Source organism: Danio rerio, chromosome 5, assembly GCF_052040795.2.
Source record: "Danio rerio strain M-AB ecotype USA chromosome 5, GRCz13ab, whole genome shotgun sequence".
Taxonomy (NCBI): Eukaryota; Metazoa; Chordata; class Actinopteri; order Cypriniformes; family Danionidae; genus Danio; species Danio rerio.
The window spans coordinates 38686078-38705351 of record NC_141025.1 but is presented as its reverse complement, the minus strand read 5'-3'; the positions used below and the strand labels follow the sequence as shown (position 1 = coordinate 38705351).

The 19274-nt window shown below is 35.7% G+C and overlaps 1 protein-coding gene across 1 annotated transcript; it reads right to left on the bottom strand.

Annotated features, from left to right (window-relative positions):
- Positions 1 to 4342: 4342 nt before the first annotated feature.
- On the bottom strand, positions 4343 to 10886 carry si:ch1073-224n8.1. The gene is made up of 2 exons (XM_087253781.1): positions 9806 to 10886; positions 4343 to 7416 (listed from the first exon to the last, which is right to left on the bottom strand). Exons 1-2 carry the CDS (start codon positions 10512 to 10514, stop codon positions 6404 to 6406), a joined length of 1722 nt encoding a protein of 573 aa, XP_087109907.1. The 5' UTR covers positions 10515 to 10886; the 3' UTR covers positions 4343 to 6403.
- Positions 10887 to 19274: the final 8388 nt, after the last annotated feature.

Sequence of the window (19274 nt, the reverse complement as noted above, 5' to 3'; positions counted from 1 at the left end):
AAAGTACAAAACAGCAATTTCAGATAATAAAGTTGAGTAGTTTAGCTCTGAGTAAACAATGAGTTGCCTTGATTTCCAGGTGCAGGTTGATTGGTGACAAAATATGGACTTTAAACCATCAGAAATGCATGCGTTGATTCCTGTTCAATTGACACATTCATTCATTCATTTTCCTTCAGCTTAGTCCATCAGGGGTCACCACAGCAGAAATGAACCGCCAACTTATCCAGCATGTTTTACACAGTGGATGCCCTTCCAGCTGCAACCCATCTTTGGGAAACACCCATACACTCTCACATGCACACACATTTAGTTTATTCAATTCACCTATAGCACATGTGTTTGGACTGGAAATCGGAGCACCGGAGAAAACCCACGTGAACATGGTGAGAACATGCAAACTCCACACAGAAATGTCAACTGACCCAGCCGGAACTCGAACCAGTGACCTTCTTGCTGTGAGGCGACATTGCTAACCACTGAACCACTCGTGATTTCTAATATGAAATTCAATCGTAAGCTTAGCAAGCAATTTTGGAGAATTTGATGTTTCCCTATTCAGACAAAATGTCAGAGTATACTGCTCGAGAGGTGTGTCAAAGATGGCCGCTGAGTGAAATGATTTGCCTTAAAAGGATTTTGGTGAAGCTTAGATTTGGCAGAAACTAAACCGAAACGTACCTAGCTAGCCATAGCACCACGATACAGGCTCTGTCAATGAAAAATAGTGTGCACAGATGACAGAACATCTAGACCAGGGGTGTCCAAACTTGGTCCTAAAGGGTCAGGCATATTTTAGTTTTATCCCTTACTAAACACACCAGAACCAGCTAATCAAGCCTATTCTAGGTATACTAGAAATTTCCAGGCAGATGTGTTGAAGGAAGTTGGAGAAAAACTATGCAGGACACTAGCCCTCAAGACTGAGTTTGGACACCCCTAATCTAGACCAGCAAAAGCTATGCTCGGAGTGACGTTAAACTCTGTTTTGCGTAGCATGGAGAGCAGGGCCTGTGGTCTGGAAGCAGGGTGTGGGCTTAAAGAGCAGAGTGGTCTCGGCTTACGTCACATGGACTATAATCACGCCTGAGCGGATACATGAGTCACTTCAGAATCAAGAAGGGAGGAGAGCTCTGGACAAACATCAACTGAATGTGGGTCAGACTCTGGCTGACCGATGCCTAATCGTCTGGGACAAAGCAGCACAACAACATTTTACAACAGACGTTTTTGGGGGCTGAACTAGAATTGATGGAGAGCGTCGAAAAACAAGACTGACAACTGATAGTTAAAGTCATGGAAGTTCTTTGGAAAGTAGTACTATTTCAAACTATTTAAATACACTTAAATGATGTGGAGAGCGGACAGACTGAACCAAAGATGATGCTACAGTATACAGTCTTTGGAAATACAGTTTGGGGACAGAAAGTGCCACAAATTGTATGCTTTTCTTTGGCAAGGATGAATTATAATGCATTTAAATTTTACTTTAAAAAACAAATCGGTGAACTGACAGAAAAAGAGATGAAATAATGAACACTTAGAATGATGTTTCCCATTTATTAATGATTTTAAAATAGCTCATGAGGCTTTGATTTCGGCTCTAAAAAAAATTCAATTATGTTTGTTGAAGTGTAACAGAAATACACACATAAAATACATGTGTTTATAACTCTTATATAGTATATATACTTTATAAAATGGTTTACTAAAATGGTTTACTCACCAATAAAAGTTACTTTAAATATTTATTTTTTAATGGCAAAAATGTTTCTGCACAATCATTTCAAATTGACAAAACATTTAGTGCTAAATTATCAAATATAATATAATGGCGCATGCGAGAGATCTGCAGAGTGGATGGCAACATCAACAACCTGAGGTATCAAGACATTTGTGCTGCCCATTACATTACAAACCACAGGAAGTGGCAAATTCTTCAGCAGGATAGCACTCTTTATACTTCAGCCTCCACATCAAAATTCCTGAAAGCACAGGTCAAGGTGCTCCAGGATTGGCCAGCCCAGCCACCAGATATGAACATTATTGAGCATGTCTGGATGAAGGAGGAGGTAAGATGAATGCAAAGAATCTTGATAAACCCTGGGAGTGCTGAAAGAACACTTTCTTTGCCATTCTAGAGGACTTTATTAATGAGTTATTCGAGTCATTGCAGAGATGTATGGATGCAGTCGCCTAAGCTCATGGGAGTCATACACAATATTATTTCTGTTTCCACTACACCATGACTTTATATTCTATACTGTACATTATTTCTGTTAAGTCTCCTACCACAGCTATGCTGATGACACTTAGATCTACCTAGCCTTACTGCCTAATGACTACAGCCCCATTGATACCCTCTGCCAATGCATTGATGAAATTAACAATTGGATGTGCCAAAATGTTCTTCAGTTAAACAAAGAGAAAACTGAAGTCATTGCATTTGGGAACAGAGATGAGGTTCTCAAGGTGAATGCGTACCTTGGCTCTAAAGGTCAAACGACAAAAAATAAGGTCAAGAATCTTGGTGTGACTCTGGAGTCAGATCTGAGTTTCAATAGTCATGTCAAAGCAGTCAGTAAATCAGCATACTATCATCTCAAAAATATTGCAAGAATCAGATGCTTTGTTTCCAGTGAAGACTTAGAGAAACTTGTCATGCTTTTATCAGCAGCAGGGTGGATTACTGTAATGGACTCCTCACTGGCCTTCCCAAAAAGACAGTCAGACACTTGCAGCTCATCCAGAATGCGGCAGCCAGGATTCTGACCAGAAGCAGGAAATCAGAGCACATCACACCTGTCCTCAGGTCTTTACACTGGCTGCCAGTTACATTCAGAATAGATTTTAAAGTATTATTACTGGTCTATAAATCACTAAATGGCCTAGGACCTAAATACATCACAGATATGCTCACTGAATACAAACCTAACAGATCACTCAGATCTTTAGGATCTTATAAACTAGAAATTCGAAGGGTTCAGTCAAAGCAGGGTGAATCTGCCTTTAGCCACTATGCTCCTCACTGCTGGAATCAGCTTCCAGAAATGATCAGATGTGCTCCAACATTAGGCACATTCAAATCAAGACTAAAAACACATCTGTTTAGCTGTGCCTTTACTGAATGAGCACTGTGCTGCGTCCGACAGATCGCACTATTATGTTTTTTGTTTTCTTTTTCATCCTTGTATAACCTATTTTAACTCATTTTAATTTGTTTTTATCTGCTTTTAATAATTTTTATTGTCTGCATTTTATGTTCCTAAACTTGTCGTTTTATTTCCTGTTTATGTAAAGCACTTTGAATTGCCACTGTGTATGAAATGTGCTATATAAATAAACTTGCCTTGCCTTGCCTTAAGTGACAGGACTTTTGTCTCAGCCAAGTCAGACCAAACTGTCCTCATTAAAAAATTAAAATCCAGGCATGATCATGCTTTATTTTGGTAAAATAAGTGTAAACTAGAGACCTTTGCCTTTCATATAAGCCACTTCTGATACCAAATGATCAACTAGAGTCAAGTTATATATATATATATACATATATGATACTACACATTCAAAAAAACATTCAAAAATTAAAAAAAAAACTTTAGTGCTGTTTAATTTTTTTTAGCATATTTTAATTATGATAGGTTTATTCACCAATTTCTAATAACTAATTCATTTTGTCCTACCAAATCCCTTTATTTTACTAGTTATTTAGCAAAAAATTAGTATTCAACTTAAAGAGCAATTTAAAAACTTTTCTAATTAGGTTAACTAGGCATGTTATGGCAATCAGGTCAAAAAATCAATGGAGAACATTGCCTTCTTCTGTAGACAATTGAAAAAAAGGATTATATTGACCTTAAAATGTTTTTTTTTTAATCTAAAACTGCTTTTATGCCTATAAGCCTATAAATAAAATATTATAGGAATTATTGTGAAAATGTCCTTGCTCTGTTAAACATCACTTGGGAAATATTTGCAAAAGTATTACAATTCACAGTTTGGCTAATAATTCAACTGTACATGTATATGCATGTTCCAATTAAAAAAAGGATTAAAAGTTTAATCCTGTGATTCAGACTGTCTCACCCCAGCATAACCTGAGTGAATAAACAGAAAAGTCTGCACGCACAACTATAAACAAAGACTACATATATAAAAGAAAACAGACAGAGGGTTTCGCTACAGACTCCCTCCAAAAAACAGCCCCACCTATAACACTGTCCTGTTTATTTGACCAAGTTCATGAGGCCTGTATGTGCTGTTCACATATACACACACTGCTGTCTGAGCGCTCGCAACCTGCTGAATGTACAGACAGAAATTCACAAGAACATACAAAAACCAATACACTTGAAGTTTTATTTGTAAATGATTATAATATGATGGTACATTATTCGGAATATGAAGCGTTACAGACAAGAGATGAAGACTGTGCCCTTTGTTATAAAAGAGTAAAATGGCTGGTTATACACACTGAAGAATATGCAAGAAGAAAGCTTATGTTATAACAAAATGATCAACAGAATTAAATGTTTTCTTATCAAAATGCTTATATTTTGAGGTTGTCTTACAATGACGAATAATTCTAGAGAATAAAAGTTCACACTAAATTCATCGACTCTTTATCAATTTGGCTGAAGTGTTGCGTGAGTTAACCACTCAAAAAAGGATCTCAATGTTAAACATTCCGTTCTGCATATTTATATTAGACTATTAAGTCTGGTGTTTTTGGGCTGTGTCTACAATCTTTTTGTTGGTCCAACTACAAATGAACCACAGCCGTCAAACCTCTGCAACAACATCCCTAAACTCAACATCACACATGACCACTGGGAAAAGTAGAATGTTGAAAAATAAAAAGCAAACTGTTTAAACAGTCCAAAGTTATTACAACAATTGTCATGGATCTTTTTAAAAGTTCCAGTTACCGTCTTGAAGTAGTTAAGGCTAAATCTAACTGAGATTAATGTACACAATATACAGGTTGAATGTACAAAATGGGATATATATATATATATATAAAAACAAAACTCAGTGTAAATAAAAGTATTTCACAAAACCACACAGATTAATGCTATGGCCACAACAGAAAGGACATCTCCATCTTTTGTGAAGCAACTTGGCAGTAACAGTCTTTGCCTCTTATGTCCACTAGTGGGCGCCACTTTTAATGTTTCCTTAAATTGCTGGCTTATTACACCTAATCTGAACGAAGAAGCCTTAAAAACAATCCGCAGATGAGTACATAGCCAAGTCGGACACGTAGATACATTTTTATAGATGAGTCTCAAAGTGAACTCATGAATTAATCCTGGCACACACCTTTCTGATTCTTTGGATCAGCACCTTTCACCCTGAACACGACATCTTCATTTAACCCTTGATGCACATCTGTGTGTGAGCCTGTGCACTTAAACCACAGTTAAGGCTTTAATTTCCCCCACAATAGCTCTTTCCTACGCTTTCTTTTACATAAAAATGCTCATTACACCAATGAATACACCCAGAAGTTGTGAAAAACAGATCGTACGAGATATACCCTGTTAGTCCCACTGAAGCGTCAACAGCTTTTACAATGAAACACAGCACACATAGTAAGAAAAATGACGGCAAGATCTGCAGTCTCTGATGTGACATCTGTGGTGTCATTGAATATGATAATATGTACTTGATATTTGGAACATGTTATGATGTTAAAAGATACATAATCATACTTTAACAAAAGAGATAGATGCTGCAACAAAACGTCACCACAGATTTGAGGTCAAGATGCAGCGACTGTCTTTTAGACCTCAACATATTTCAGTCTTAAATTGATAGTTCACCCAAAAAACTGAAAATTACTTCGCCATTTACTCTCCCGATGTAGTTTCTTTCTTCCGCTGAACACAAAAGAAGGTGTTTTTGGAAAATGCTGGTTGATGGTACTCCTAGGATTCCGTAGGAGGAAAAATAGAAACTAAAGAAGTCAATAGGCTCCATCGATCATCCTTCTTCAAAGTAATTTCCTTTACACTATAAAAAAATGCAGGGTTCCACATAATTCATTCATGTTGTCTCATCTCAAATCTATTATTAACACTAATAACAAATTTATGTGTATTAAACATAAAAAATTAAGTTATTCAAAAATAATCTCAAAAAGTGTGTTGTTTCAGCTCATTGTAAATAAGTAATTTGAACATACGAAAGAATATATATATTTTTGAGTGCATGTTCAATGACGAAAGAGACTCAACTAGGTTTTGAACAAGCAAAGGGTGAGTAAATGAAGACAGATTTCGTTTTTTTGGGTGAACTATCCTTTTACAAAGTAGAAAAAAAGTTGTCCCTTCAAAAAAAAAAAAGAGGTTCATAATTGAAAACCATACGGTTCGATATTTGCTTATTTGTAAATGCATGAGGACTACACACAGTCCACCACAGGCTCGCCGTCATTCCCTTCCTCTTCCCCCCACATCCCGAACCTCATATCCTCATCATCCATAGATCCTCCATCGCCTTCTGCCAAACCAGCCATCCCTAAGGCTTCATCAGCCCCTGGCTCCCCCTGATGGGCACGGAGGTGCTTCCTCAGACTGGCTGGATCTTTAAATCCTCGGTGGCATAGTGGGCAGCAGCACGGCCGCTCTCCTGTGTGAATGCGCTGGTGGTGCTTCAAATGCTGAAGGCGGCTGAGACGTTTCCCGCAGATGCTGCACACGTAGGGCTTTTCACCAGTGTGTGTGCGGCGATGCTTCCGCAGCCCATCCAGATGCCGAAACTGCGTGCCGCAATCAGAGCAAGAATATGGCTTTTCACCGGTGTGGATGCGGAGGTGAGTCTTAAGAGCGCCGGATTCACGGAAACGCCGGCCGCATACAGTGCACGGATACGGTTTCTCTCCTGTGTGGATCCTTAGATGCTTCTTCAGGCTGGAAATGAGACGGAAAGTCTTTCCGCACTCTAGACATAAATGAGGACGTTCCCCGGGGGCCTCCCCCATCAGCTCGGAGATGGAACGCCGGATGGGCTCTTCCGGAGATGAACCGCCAACCCCTGGGCTCCTCCTAGTGCTCATACCCAAACCAGGAGAATCTCTCTGGGCTGAGGATCTAAGGCCAGATGTGCCCTGCGTAGGTGAACTAGGGTCTGTGAGAGAAGATGAGGGTCCGTTCTGAGGCCTGGATGGAGGTGGGGGGGTGGGTTTGGAGGGATGATGGTGCGAACGGGAGCCTCTTTCTTCCTCCACCACGTGGACATATGCCAGATCACACACACTCTGTGCTGAATGCTCGGATTCTGTGGGTGGATCTCGGCCCTGAACACACAGCTGTCCAGAGCCGGGAACCTGCTCCTCTTTGATGGAGAAGCTGGGGTGTGAGGGAGGGTTTTGGGGTCTGGTGTGTGAGAGTCTTCTGCTGTCGTCCACCATCTCACCTGTCACACATATTTATACACTGGTAAGAAATAATGATAACAATGGGGTACATGCACGCAGACTTTTAATTTCAGTCAGCCAGCCTCAGCGCTTTCGGTGAATTGTCATCCCATACAAAATCACTGTGTTTAAGATCTGATTTCTTTTAAAGAAAAACTGTTATTAATGGTTAAAAGTTATTTTCACTGCCTGGCTGAGATTTGATATAAAGTGGGTATCAGACCAAACAAGAAGCACTGCATAAAATGTCATGTCTTTACAATATGGAAATTAATTTTAGCACAGTATTTTCAATAGAGTTTTTGCGCTAGCCTGCTGCTAATTAGGGAGCCTGTGTTTAAATGTTTTTTTCTTCTCTTTTTACCCTTTAACAACCAAGTAGATGCTCAAGTCTATTTAACTGATTATATTTGAATTGCATTACAACATCGATGCTGTAAAAGAAACCTTATAAAATTGAAAATGGTCATATAAACCTTTCCCTGGAAGGTCATCATTGGCTGAAAAACACTAGTTGTGCATATAGTCCACTCGCAGCCTGTTACTGCATTGTCCTTCATACCAATCTTAGATGCCTTGTATATAATGTCAGTTTGATATATTTATTTAGAGATATAATATTGGTGAATGCTAGAATTTATCTTTATTATTGAATTGTTTATAAAAATATATCAACATAATTGGTAATAACCGGCATTAAAAGATGGCCAGGGGGTTCATGCCTGTTTGTTAATAAGAAATGTTAATAGACCCTGAAGAAGTTGACTCTCACATTTGTTAACCTCAGCATGTACTACTGCGCTGTTACTTTTTTGTTTTCATTTGTTAATGAACTAATCAACCAGCATGACTGATCAATAAATACAACATGTATATTCAACTTCAAAGAATTTCATTTTCATTAGTTTTGTAAAAGAAAAAAAATCAAGACTAATTTACTTTATATCTTCAAGATATATTTAATTTGTTTTTGACCTGTTTGGTTCAACATAGTTATTGTTGTTGATAAAATAACAAATCAAATTCTAGTCTAGGCATGGGATGATAACCTTGTTCAAGGTATAACACGGTTTGGAAAAGTCAAGGTTTTAAAACCGCCAAAATTGTCTGCTAAACAATTCCTACGGTATGTGTAAGATTTTTTAAAAACTTTTTTTAAACGTTTTTTTTAGAACAACAGTATCTCCAGCAGAAAAAATCTCCAAAAATGCCATTTCAAATTGTAGAGAAATTAGTGTTTTTGAAACTATTGAAGACAGCAGAAGTCAATGATTCATTTAAATTATTTAGCCTGACATGTTTACTGCTCCAAAATATTTTAAATGTTTCTCAAAATATTGTGTTCAAAGGGGAAAAAAGTTTTTTTTTTTTTACCCAGACATATAAACAAAACTTATTTTAGAGCAGTAATCACAATACCATGGTATCGAACCGTGATATTTTTATCCAAGGTTATCATACCATCAGAATCTTATATCGGCCCATGTCTATTCTAGTCTATAACAGTCTAATCGCATCAAAAAGCAGTGCAAAAATTTTTTATGATTGGCAGAAATGTAGAAAAAGTAAAAGTACCAGATATCAGATATTTAAGGAATAAGAAAATCTGTTTTAAAATTAATAAATATGGTGCTCAGCATAAATGAGTACATTTTATCATTTAAACAAAACAGATTTATTAAACAGATATATTTATTAAAATAACTTTTTAGTCACCGAAATTTTTTTAGAAATGCAAAGATAATACAATTAAATTCATGTGAAATGTTGGAGAAAAGAAATACAAATTAATTTTTGCTTCTCCTGAATTTTGCCCTTTTACATTTTTTCTTTTTTTTCCCCAAACATAAATTTGGTTGTACTAATTTTAGCCAGCTATCATCAGTTATTTTGTTAGATTAGCTCCAGATTTGACTTCAGTATTGACTAATCTAATGAATAAGCACAACCATAATATTGTAAAACTTCCTATAAAAATTTTAATCGAAATGAGAGATTTGTGAGGAATGTACTTATATATGCTGAGCACTGTAAGTGTTTTGAAATATTGAGCTTTAAAGATTTGCAGTCCATATGGCAAAACTTACGCAAGTAAAACACATCACATAAGGTAAATATGCTGCCACAGAAACAGAACATGAACACTTCAATATTGATAAAGATGTCAGATAGAACCTTCCAATTGCAAGATGATAACAGTCATTTTGAGATTAAAATATAAGCAGCAACCTAAGTATCTGGAAAATCTAAATATCCAAAGTCATCCGATGTGTAAAAGTGTCAAAACTAAATATGGTTCTAATTTACTCTGCATCTTTTCTACCCTAAATCCCCTCGTGTTGTTGAGCAACAGAACCTGAATGTATATAAAAGTGAGTGTTGTCTTACCAGGTCGGTTCATGTCTGAGCAGATATTAGATGAATGCACAGATATCGGGTCATAGAAGCTGTTGGTCACCGTCCCGTCGGCCTGAATGGAGAGGTGGCAGCTCTTGAATTCCTCCCTGGAGTCAAAACCGTGTATGGCATCGCCCAGAGCGCCACTCAGCTCGGGTTCAGCTCCAGTAAAGCAGCGCGGGTCCGGCTCAGGTGCGTTCCGGTGAGTCAGGCGGCTCGAATTCAAGTGTCCAGCAGTGGAGTACACCTGATGTCCCGTCATGGGCGGGTTTCCAAAGGGACCCTGAAGCTGGTCGATTAATTTCTGCGCGCTACACAGGCACTCCTGTAGCGTCTTGAGCTCTCTTTCGGACACCTCGAGCCGGACCTTCAGCTTCTCGTTCTCTTGCTCTTTGGTCTGGAGCTCGCGCTGGGTCTCGGACAGCACCGTCACGATCTCGCCCAGAAGAGTGTCCACCGCCGCAGACAGAGTGGACCGAATGGTCGGTCCGAGGCGGGTTCGGAGTGTGGAGATGGACAGATTTTTGTCGCGGGCCGCGTTCTGCATGCACTCCTCCTTCTCTCCTTTGTGGGACGAGTTGATGATAGTTTGTTTTCGGTGAGAGGAGCTCGCGGATGCGCTGCTGTTTGCTGATGCTGAAACGGAGCCTGGGTTGATTCTGCCCGCTCCGCTTTCGCTGTTGTTGCGCTTTGAGTTCATTGTGAATTCTTCAGTTGTCCACCCAAACCAATAGGTTTACCCCTTATTTATTAGTTAATGCTGTGAAATATTAATGCTGCGTAGAAGGAAATGTTCATCTTATGTTGTCTCGCAGCGACAGTATTAACAAAAACTAAAGATGAGCCAGCCAAGCTACTGTAGCATTGCCATTAGCAAACTAGCCCACACATTCCTCCTGTAAACGGAGGCGTTCGCTTACTTGGTTTTAGTGAAAGCTGGATAAATAGCCACAGTGAACACTCCCGATAATATTATTGTTAATCTGCATTAATATATTAACTGTTTTGTCGCTACGCGCCAGAGCCTTCATTCCACAGTACAAACGCCTGAGATCAATCCTGACTTTTGATTGGTCAAAGATGCGGTCGCGGCTTAATGACATCCGCCCGCGTAAACAAAGCGCATATTAATGACGATTTCCACAGATTTTTTTTACTATATTTATTGATATAATTTAAAAATGTAAGTTTAACATCGATTTTGCCATGTGTGATATAATTTGTTACTTTTCTCATGACAAACATAACATAATTTATAGGCAATTTATTTAATGGGTAAATATAATATTCACAAATGTAAATTGTCTTTATCATTTCCTAATTTGCAGAATTTTCTTTGTGGTTTAAATTGTTTAATTACTACTTTACAAAATGTTTACAGCAAAAAAGTGTAAAAACATTTTATGAGAAATTTGTTAATGTTATTTAATTTGATAGTTTTGCCTCTGTACGGTATAAAAAATTATATATATATATATATATATATATATATATATATATATATATATATATATATATATATACTTTTATTGTGTTTTAACAATACAATCATTTTAAACATAACAGTGGATGATATCAAGTAAAAAAAAATAAACAAGGACAAAATCAATAAAAGAAAAGAAATAATGCTAAATTATATATATATATATATATATATATATATATATATATATATATATATATATATATATATATATATTTGTTTATATATTATTTATCATAATTTCTTTTCTTTTATTGATTTTATTCTTGTTTATTTTTGTACTTGATATCATCCACTGTTGTGTTTAATATGATTGTATTGTTAAAACACAATAAAAGTGTCAATGTTTATGTGCATTGTAGTTCTAGCCGTACCTTGACCGTGTTAATTTTGTTTTCACATTTTAAAAAATGTAACATCGCCCAAAAATTGGAATGCAAGTGCCTTCATCTTTATTTAGATAGCAGTAAAGCAGTCTTTATTTTTAAAGACCTTTTAAAATGAAAACCTTGAGAATATATATTCGGGATATGTTGACTTGAGGATAAATCTCTGGATTAATATATCAAACAGATTTTAAAAAAAACGTGATGCTCTGTGAAAATGTATAGCTGTATATAGTTAATCAATCCAGTGTTTTTCAGTGTCTCTGCTAATGAGCTGATGATCTGAATTAGGTGTGTATGGTTAAGGAGACATGGAGAATGTGCAGAGTGGTCCTCCAGGAACATGTTTGAGAAACACTGAGTTAATTTACTGAGTTTAAAGTAAAAATAAAAATAAAAAATGCAATTAAGCGGTTACTTATTTTAGTCAAATTGGGACAGTCTGATGGCAGAATGAGGTTTCATGTTCAAAAAAGACCTTTTGATTTTCTGTTGGACAATATTTGTGTAAAACTCAAAGATCTCTCTAACTTTATTAACAATTTAAAATTAAATCAATTAGAAAATGCATAGTATAGCCTAAATATAGCCTAATTGCACTCCATAACACTGCTATTATATATATATGTTGCATCGTGCAGTTTGCGTAACGTTCAGTTCCTGTGCTGAACAGTGCTGCTTTTGCCATCTGTTGTGTTCTGATCATGTTGTTTATGCTGCAGCGGCATCTGGTGGCAGATCACAGTATTTTTCACATGGATAAGGAATCAATCGCATGTGCCATTCATTCATTTTCTTATCGGCTCAGTCCCTTTATTAATTTGGGGTTGCCACAGCGGAATGAACCGCCAACTTACCCAGCATATGTTTTACGCAGCGGATGCCCTTCCAAGTGCAACCCATCTGGTAAGCATCCATACACACTAATTCACTCTCATACACTACGCACAATTTAGCTTACCCAGTTCACCTATAGCATGTCCTTGGACTTTGGGGGAACTGGAGCACCCAGAGCAAACCCACGCGAACGCGGAGAGAATATGCAAACTCCACACAGAAACAAAAACTGACCCAGCCGTGGCTCCAACCAGCGACCTTCTTGCTGTGAGGCGACAGCACTACCTACTGCGCAAGAATGAAAAAGACAAACACATCACAAAACCCGAGGTTTAATTTTCTCAACTTTGAACACTGTTTGGTGAACTGTAATAAAAAACAATATGATTCATTATAGAATTTTAATGCAATGAATAATAATAAATGCAAAATATTAATAAGTGCCACTCGTAAAAAATGAGTCCACGAAGAACCTTCATCCTTAATTTCACATGAGATTCTTTACTTTTTATTTTGAAAAAATATTTATTTATTTAGATGATGAAAATGTCCTTCACAGTGTCATGGTGGCTCAGGGTTTAGCACTGTTACCTCACAGCGAGAAGTTTGCTGGTCCAAGTCCTGGCTGGATCAGTTGGCTTTCCTTTATTAATCAGGGGTTTGACACAGCAGAATGAATCGGCAACATATCCAGCATGTTTTACACAGCGAATGCCCTTCCAGCTGCAACCCAACACTGGGAAACACCCATACACACCCATTCACACACATCCACTTTGGCCAATTTAACTTATTCAATTCACCTATAGCATGTGTTTTGTCTGTGGGGAAACTTACACCAAGACGGGGAGAACATGCAAACTCCACACTGAAATATCAACTGAACTGACCCAGCCAAGGCTTGAAATAGCAGGCAGCGACCTTCTAGCGGTGAGGCGATCGTGCTTCCCACTGCACCACCGTGATGGCGAAATGACACACAGAAATGAAAAAAAAAAAAAAAACAGATTAACACCATTTTTTAAAAATTCATTTTATATTTGAAGAGTTCTTGTGCAAAAACAAATAACGTAATTTATATTTGTCTTCATAAATCATGTTTTTTTTTTTTTTTGCAAATGAACCCAATAAAAAGTGTGCAATTAAAAACATGATTTATTAAACTTAATTAAAACTGAGTTATCTGAGCTCTTCAGTTGCTACATAAATCTATTTGTGTGGTTTTATACTGTCATCCCCCAAACTCCTCCACGAGAGAGGATTATGGCAAGCTGCGGTTCAGTACTCTAGAGTTTAGTGCAAGTCCTGAGTTTACACCATCCAGCACATAGTTGGCATTGGCTAAGTAAAATAATCTAATGTGGCTTCAGCACACGCCCATAGAGGAAAGCCATTTTTTAGCACCCCTTTTCTGATTTGACTTTACAGCTTTTACTCACCCTCCTCCTGCAAACTTGTTTGTGTTAATGTTTAGCAACGACAACAACAAACAAAAAAGATCTTGTAAACTGGTATGTGGACTATAAAGGCAGTGACTGGGGGTTTTCAACATTCTTAAAAACGTCTTATTTTCTGTTCAACAGAATAAAGAAACTCACACAGGTATGGAATCACTTGAGTGCAAGTAAAGGGTGACCCTTTAAATGCAGGGTCTTATATGTAAGTGGCTTCATGCGTCAGCTCTCTGTAATGTCTTTCTCTGGGCTTTTGTGTTCTGTACTCCACTATTACCTAGCTCAATGGTGCTCAGCTAAGAGGGATGTAGCATTAAAAAAATAATTGATGTTAGAGAAAAATGAGAACCAAGTAACAGTGAAATAATGTTAGTCATATTTGAGAATTTAACAGTGCTTAAATTGGGCTGTGCAAGAACATCTGACTTTACTTGCACCCCCACCCCCCCTCTCTTTGCTTTTATTTCCTACAGCAAAAAAAGAAAAGGAATTTGCAATGATAAGGACAGCTAAATAGTTTGGACGGGGAGATCTGATGAAACACGTATGCAGTAAATTTACAGTACAAATTTGATTGTAAGCCAAGTACTTTTTAAAAGCTTCAAACAACATGTTACCTCATATTAAAAGAGAGTTGAATATGAATATGCTGGTTAGAATGCAAGTTAATGTATTAGAGATCCTTATTTAGAGAGAACAAAATGTAAAAACATCTCGGAAGAAAACAAAGAAAAAATCTGAAGTGGGACCATAAAATCAGTCCTATGTTAGAGGAGTATTTTGACAATAGCTAAAAATACATTGCATGGCTCAAAATAATATATTTTTTAAAAAGAAATGGCAAAAATCATTAGAATATTTGGTAAAGATTATGTTCCACAATATTTAGCGAATTTCCAAAATTTACATAAAACTCAATTTTTTGATTAGCTCATCAGAGTTTTGAGTTGTCCTAATTTGGACAACCTTAACCTCTTAGAGCCCAAGGTGTTTTACATACATTTTTTATTTCTCTTATTTCTCTTTGCTATTTGGGCTTATTGGAACCTAATTAGAATAAAAACCTAAGTATCATTTTTTATATGATGTACTTCTAGAGAAAAATTATGTCCATATATGTGGACTCGTGGTCTGAATTTACATAAAACACTTTTTCCTGACTGTTTTAATGCATATTTAACATATACATAATTTCAGACTATCAGAGAGTAAAAACTATTTTTTTGCCTATTTTGGACAGTTAAAAATAGTATTTGGGACCTTTCATATGCTGCAAAACAGTTGCAGAATGACACTGTATGTCTGTAACACCATATCAAACATTCAAAGTATTTTAAATAGGCACTTAATAGCTAAAATGTGTTCTTATAATGGATGTCAATGGCTGCTTTATTCCAACATTTTTCAGAAAATATAGTTTTGTGCTCAACAGAAAAAAAGAAACTCCTAAAACTTTATAACCACTTGAGTGAGAGGAAATGGTGAGGAAATGTATTTTCAGCCTTTAAATGTAATCGCTTTACTTCTAGAGCCGTCTAAATGAGATCCATTCCACGGCTTCCACATAAAATCAACTAATTAAAATGAGGCGGTGTTTTGGTATGTCCACACTCATGAAAATGTTAGGAATTCTTGGGATGTTTTACTTTTGTATTAATTATATTAAACAGCACAGCCACTATGACAAGTGTTTTGAGAGTGCAAATACCTTCAACTCAAGGAGGCAGTGAACTGAACTTTGGTGGTAAACTTCTCTCTGTTTACTTGAAGAATAAACAGATCTAGTCAGTCCTTTTCATCCCATGCCTTATTATCTGCAGCCTTTTGCAATTTAGAATGCTATAATTTATGACAGAATCACCACAACAGGCAGAAATTAATAAGATATGACGTAGTTTGTTCTGTGACTTACTGGAAAGTTCCATTTGTTTTTGTGGTGCGCATGGTTTAAGTGGTTCCAAATCTCAAATGTGGTTCAAGTGGTTCCAAATCTTTATGAGTTTGTTTCTTCAGCTGAACACAAAAGAAGATATTTCGAAAAATGTTGGAAACCTGTAACCATTGTAACCATCCATAATATAGAATACCATGAAGTACAATGGTTTTCAACATTTTTCAAAATATCTTATTTTGTGTACAACAGAAGAAACTTATAAAGGTTGGAAAAAAGTGAAGGGAGAGTAAATTATGACAAAACTTCATTTTTGGGTGAACTATACTTTTAAATACCTTAAAATCTACTCCTGACACAAATATGCTTGACATTATCTCATTTTTGTAGCTAATTTGAAAAAAAATATTGCTATGGATGGGACATTTTAACACAATCTAGCTCTGTTCACTCTATATTTGTTGTACTATTGTATAATATTTGCCTTCATATTTCGGATTTTGATTTAAGACCTGGGCCCAGTTTTTCAAAAGTAATTCAGTAGGATTTTGTATCTTAGATTGGATCAAATCTTGAAAATGGGTTTTCCAAAAGTAACAGAGAGATTCTGTATTAAGATCAGACCATGTAATCCAATCTTACATTTGATTTGGATCAAACCTGCCCTTTGGATTATTCATAACTTTGAACTTAGATTGGGATCTATTTGATCAGGGTGGGTTCAGTTGTGATTTTGTTTTTGAACCAAATAAAATAAAAAAGGTTTATTTTTAAGTGACTGATCACAAACTTAATGGTTACTGGTGATATATAAATTCCTTTTTATTTGAAGCCTATATGACATGGTAAACAACAACAACAAATCATTATCATAGCAGCATTGTAGTCTACAGAACAAACTAAAAAGTGTATGTTAATTGCAGTGTTTCTGTTTCTTACCATTAAAGTAACAATGGCTTTTTGTGGCCACTGGTATTTTGCATACCTGTTGTTCTTTGTCAAGCCAGTAGTCTACACTGTTGGTTCCATTTAAGACTCTAGTAAACAGGATTTGACAATCCTGAAATTTGGTTTTAGGATCACAATGATGCAACCCAATGTTCCTTTAAAGAACTGTCACAAAAGTAAACCCTGGAGTTTGTATGCATTGTTTCTATTGTGTCAAGATGGTAAAACTGAAATCAGAAACTACTGTAAAATCAGCTTCTTTCATAAACATTTGATGTCAATTTTTAGATACTTTTACTCTCCAAAAAATATTTGCTGTTAGTTCAAACTACCTATTTATAATGAGCTGAATCAGTTATTTAGGAAAACTTAATTGTTTTATGTTCAATGCACTCAAATTTGTAAAAATAAACAAGTTAACTTAATCGATTTGTGTTGGGACAACATGAAGGAATTGTTTGGAACCCAGCATTGTTTTTGTGTGTACACTGTAAAAATGCTGGAATTCACACAATCGATTTGTGTTGGGACAACATTAAGGAATTAGGTTAACTTGTTTATTTTTACAAATTTAAGTGGATTGAACATACAACAATTAAGTTTTCCCAACAAAATCTCATGAATTGTTTTGTTTCAGTTTATTTTAAACAAGTAGTTTGAACAAGCAGCAAAAATATTTTTTGAGTGTATACGTGCTCTGTTAGATAGAGGAAATGATAATCCCACAACAAGTATTAACAACACACCTCAAGGGCATTATCGTGATGGCCAGCATGGTGTCAGGCTTGACGCCAGGACCTTGTTTAAAAAAAAAAAGAGAGACAGAGGGAGAGAGAGAGATAGAGAGAGAGAGAGAGAGAGAGGGAGAGAGAGAGAGAGGGAGAGAGAGAGAGAAGCCCTGCATGTTAGCACCATCTAATTCTAAAAGAAATATTTCCACTTTATGTCAATTTAATATTAGTCATGTATTCTGACTGATTGCATCATTTAACATTATTATAACATTACAACATATTATACTAGATGCTTCACCATAATAAATGTGAAACGGACATATTTTCCCTTCTCTTCTTCTGATGTCACAGCTCAGGATAATTAGTAGTGACAGGACTGTGTGTTTTTGTGGTCAACAGCCCGTCAGTGTTTTTATGACATTATTTTTCCTACAGCTTTAGAGTGATTAGTCATAGCTTGGGTGACTGTCTGCCACTGAAAAACTGATTTTATTGTAGGTTTTTGTGTATGTGAAAATGTATGTAATATGTTAAAAAAAAAATGTTTTCACATGTAAAAGTGACATTTAAGGGAACATAATTGATTTCATCAGTAAATCAACATGTAAAAGTAGAAAATACAAAAACTTTTATTTCGTAACATTTATATATATATATATATATATATATATATATATATATATATATATATATATACAGATTTTCTTAGCAAACATGTTTTTTTCAAAATGGTCTATTGCGTTCACAAATCCTTTGATCCAATTCAATACAGTAAATGAGGGAAGTTGTGTTTCTGCCTTTTTAGCTGAAAACACATGCAGCATAATGTAACACAAGAAACCTGTTTCTGCTATGGGATTTACAAAAAAGAAGAAAAGAAAGCAATCATCTCATAATTTTTATTTTTGTAAAGTCATGAGATGTAACCTCAGAAAGGTTATAAAATGTAATTCTGAGTATACATTCCAGTGTGTGTCATAATTAGGAGATCTCTGTTATTGAAATCTGTGAACTTTGAAATATTTAGGGTCTTATTTAATTTGCAATTTTTAACTTTTCATCTTTGAGTTTGTTTAGCAATTTTGACTTTGTATGATACAGTTCTCACTTGCTATTGCTAATCTCTGTATCACAACTGAGAAAAAGTCAAATTTCTATATTTCCCACTTGAAAAAAAACTAAATATAGTAATTTATAGTGAATATTATAGTGTTTTTCAACCATATTATAGTTATGTGGATCATACTGTATATAGTGGATCATTTAGTATCTTACAACACTTTGTTAATGAATGCTACAGCACACTGTAGTAGTATTAACTACAGTGAACTGATAAACTGTAAGAACACTGGAGTATACTTAAGTTTTTACTACAGTAAATTTGTTTTGTGGTATAATTTATTTGTACACTATTGGGTCATTTGTTTATATTTCTAATGTTGTATTACCATATAACTATGACATTACCTTAACAGAATTATTCAAGAACTTTGCTATAGTATGGTTCTAAAACACAAGTATTTACTATAAATTACTATATATTATTATTTTTTTCCTGTAGGTTGCGAGAAAAAAAGGCAGAAATGTCAGAAAGTAAATCAAGGAGTTTATGTCTCAAAAGTTTGATTTTTTTCTTAAAAAAAGTAAATTAAATATTAACTTTCAACTTCAAACAATCAAAATTGTAAAAAAATTAAAATTATATTTATTTATTTATTCATTCATTC

Coding starts and splice junctions, on each gene's coding strand:
- si:ch1073-224n8.1 (XM_087253781.1), bottom strand. CDS start 10,514: ATGAACTCAAAGCGCAACAACAGCGAAAGCGGAGCGGGCAGAATCAAC. Junction 7,417..9,805: donor CTCAGACATGAACCGACCTG/GTAAGACAACAC, acceptor TATGTGTGACAG/GTGAGATGGTGGACGACAGC.